This window comes from Corticium candelabrum, chromosome 10 (assembly GCF_963422355.1).
Source record: "Corticium candelabrum chromosome 10, ooCorCand1.1, whole genome shotgun sequence".
Taxonomy (NCBI): Eukaryota; Metazoa; Porifera; class Homoscleromorpha; order Homosclerophorida; family Plakinidae; genus Corticium; species Corticium candelabrum.
The window spans coordinates 8237770-8240269 of record NC_085094.1 but is presented as its reverse complement, the minus strand read 5'-3'; the positions used below and the strand labels follow the sequence as shown (position 1 = coordinate 8240269).

At 37.3% G+C, this 2500-nt stretch overlaps 2 protein-coding genes across 3 annotated transcripts in view; both read left to right on the top strand.

Moving 5' to 3' along the window:
- LOC134185669 (transcription factor BTF3 homolog 4-like) overlaps positions 1-78 on the top strand; it is a 2367-nt gene extending 2289 nt beyond the window's left edge. Inside the window, exon 5 of the mRNA XM_062653510.1 lies at positions 1-78. This exon is cut by the window's left edge and continues 118 nt beyond it. The gene's annotated coding sequence lies outside the window, so the exon portion shown is untranslated.
- Positions 79-298: 220 nt separating this feature from the next.
- LOC134185484 (phosphatidylinositol-glycan biosynthesis class W protein-like) overlaps positions 299-2500 on the top strand; it is a 3641-nt gene continuing 1439 nt past the window's right edge. The window contains exons 1-2 of one of the 2 annotated variants that reach the window (XM_062653278.1): positions 299-444; positions 944-1762. In XM_062653278.1, coding sequence (XP_062509262.1) covers positions 299-444; positions 944-1762 — 965 coding nt within the window. The remainder of the gene's footprint in view (positions 445-943; positions 1763-2500) is intronic. The other variant, XM_062653279.1, reaches the window with a different exon arrangement.

The following is a 2500-nucleotide window of genomic DNA, read 5'->3' as shown; positions in this document are numbered from 1 at the left end:
TTCACATAAGCTTGTGTAGCGACCATGAATGAGACAGAAACAAATTTGCAAGGAATATATGAACATTGTGAATGGTGACAGGATGTAGTAATGACTGACAAATTATGGGGAGATGTGTTGGAAGTGGGATGTTGTGCGCATGCGCAAGCACACACACACACACACACACACAACAAACTATGTGAGTTGCTGTACTACTTGAATGTGTCTCACGTGATCTGTTTAATTTATTTTGTACGCATGCGTATTAGTGTGCTTACAGTTTAGGCACGTGAGTGTATAACGCGCATGCGTAAGAATGAATGACTGGAATTTGGCGCACGAGCGTTTCGTCTCTAACTGGAATGGAACGTCTCTGTTCGAAGTATCATCAGTAATTTCTGTAGCTCCAGCAAGTGTTCTACTCTACAGAAGTTTTTTGACTGTATGGGGTCCCTCTAAGGGGTAAGTGAAAAATGCGGTTTTTTGTTATTTTGCTGTGTAGAAGGGTTAACTGAATTAATAATTTAGTTATTTAATAGTTTTGCATTTTGGACGCAAACATTTACCAGTTTATTATCCGGGAATTTGGGTATCATATGATTGCAGTGTATTTGATATTAACTAGATGTATTTTATTAGTTTTATATTTGTTACTTATTATATGTCATAATATATAATATCGTTAATGCTTACATATTGTTATTAATATACATTGTATATACACATAATATTTTTTATTTAATTATTTAATTAATATTAATGGTTACATATTGTTATTAATATACACTGTATATACACATACTATAATTAATTAATTAATTAATTAATTAAGATTTTGTATGTTAATTAGTTATTGTACTATTTAATATTAATGGTTACATATTTTTATTACTTATATATACACATAATATTATTAATTCATTAATTAATATTATATGTGTCACGTGATTTCACATTCCAGGTATACTTTCATCGTTGAATTCATACTCATCATGTTACCCCTACTGTCAGCTATGACATTCGCTTCAGACTTCAGTCTCCATCTCATCATCATTCTCATCATACTCTCAGCATTTCTACTCAAGCAGTCATCTTGTAATACAGACAAACACCCATCGTCATGGCAACTCATCGAGTTTCCCGACAAACTTCCATTCATCAGTGGCTATCGAGCGTATATCAACATCTCAACTGCTGTTGCTATTCTAGCCGTTGATTTCAATATATTTCCACGTCGGTTTGCTAAAACTGAAACGTACGGTGTCAGTGTGATGGACGTTGGTGTCGGAGCATACATTGTTGCTAATGGGATCGTATCCGTTGAGGCAAGACGACACCATAATTTACACGTGGTAAACCACGTGGTAGGAACATGTTATGGTAGTATTGTGTTGATTGCTCTTGGAATCGCTCGATTAATCGTCGTGAAGGTGAGCAACTATCACGAGCATGTGAGCGAGTACGGACGGCATTGGAATTTTTTCTTCACTTTGGCTGTGGTGAAATTCGTATCGGCGATTTTCGTTCCTCTTATTCCTCGTTCTGTGCCGTTTTCTGCAGCTTTGATGGGAGGTTTGATCATGGGTTTATATCAATATGGTTTGTCTGTGTGTGGATTGAAGGATTATCTCTTGTTTGGTTTCCATGGCAATGGATCACGGTCGAATGTTGTTGATGCGAACAGAGAGGGTTTGCTGTCGTGTGTTGGATATCTTGCTATTTATCTGTTTTCTGTTGAGTTGGGAAGAGTCGTGTTTCGGAGAAGGTGGGAGGGTGTGATGTATGTATTGGGGTGGTTTGTATTGGCTTGCTGTGTTCGTGTCAGTTGTTTGTATTTGTGTAACTTTGCTACTTGAGTGTCTGTTTGTTTGCATGTTTGTGTGTTTATCTGTTTATCTGTCTGTTGTCATGTCAGTCAGTTTGTCTGTCTGTCTGTCCATCTGTTTGTCTGGCAATGAAACAATTGTCTGTCTGTTTGTGTGTTTATTTGTCTGTCTGTCCATTTGTCTATCAAATCTTATATTGTTATGGACAGACAAAAAGATTGACAGACAAATAGACAGACAGACAGACAGACAGACAAATGTCCATCTGTTTATCTGTCTGTTTGTCTGTCCATATGTCTGTCTGTTTGTCTGTCTGTTTGTCTGTCTATCTGTTTGTCTGTCTATCTGTTTGTCTGTCTGTCTGTCTGTCTGTCTTTGTCTGTCAATTGTCTGTCCATCTGTCTGTCTGTTTATTTGTCTGTCCATTGGTCTGTTTGTCTGTCTATTTGTTTGTCTGTCCACTTGTCTGTCCATCTGTCTATTTGTCTGTCCATCTGTCTATTTGTCTGTCCATATGTCTATTTGTCTGTCCATCTGTTTGTTTGTCTGTCTATCTGTTTACTTGTCTGTTCATCTGTTTGTCTGTCTGTTTGTCTGTCTATCTGTCTGTCTGTCCATCTGTTTGTCTGTTTATTTGTTTGTCCATCTGTCTGTCTGTCCGTCTGTTTGTGTGTGTGTCTGTCTGTTGGTCT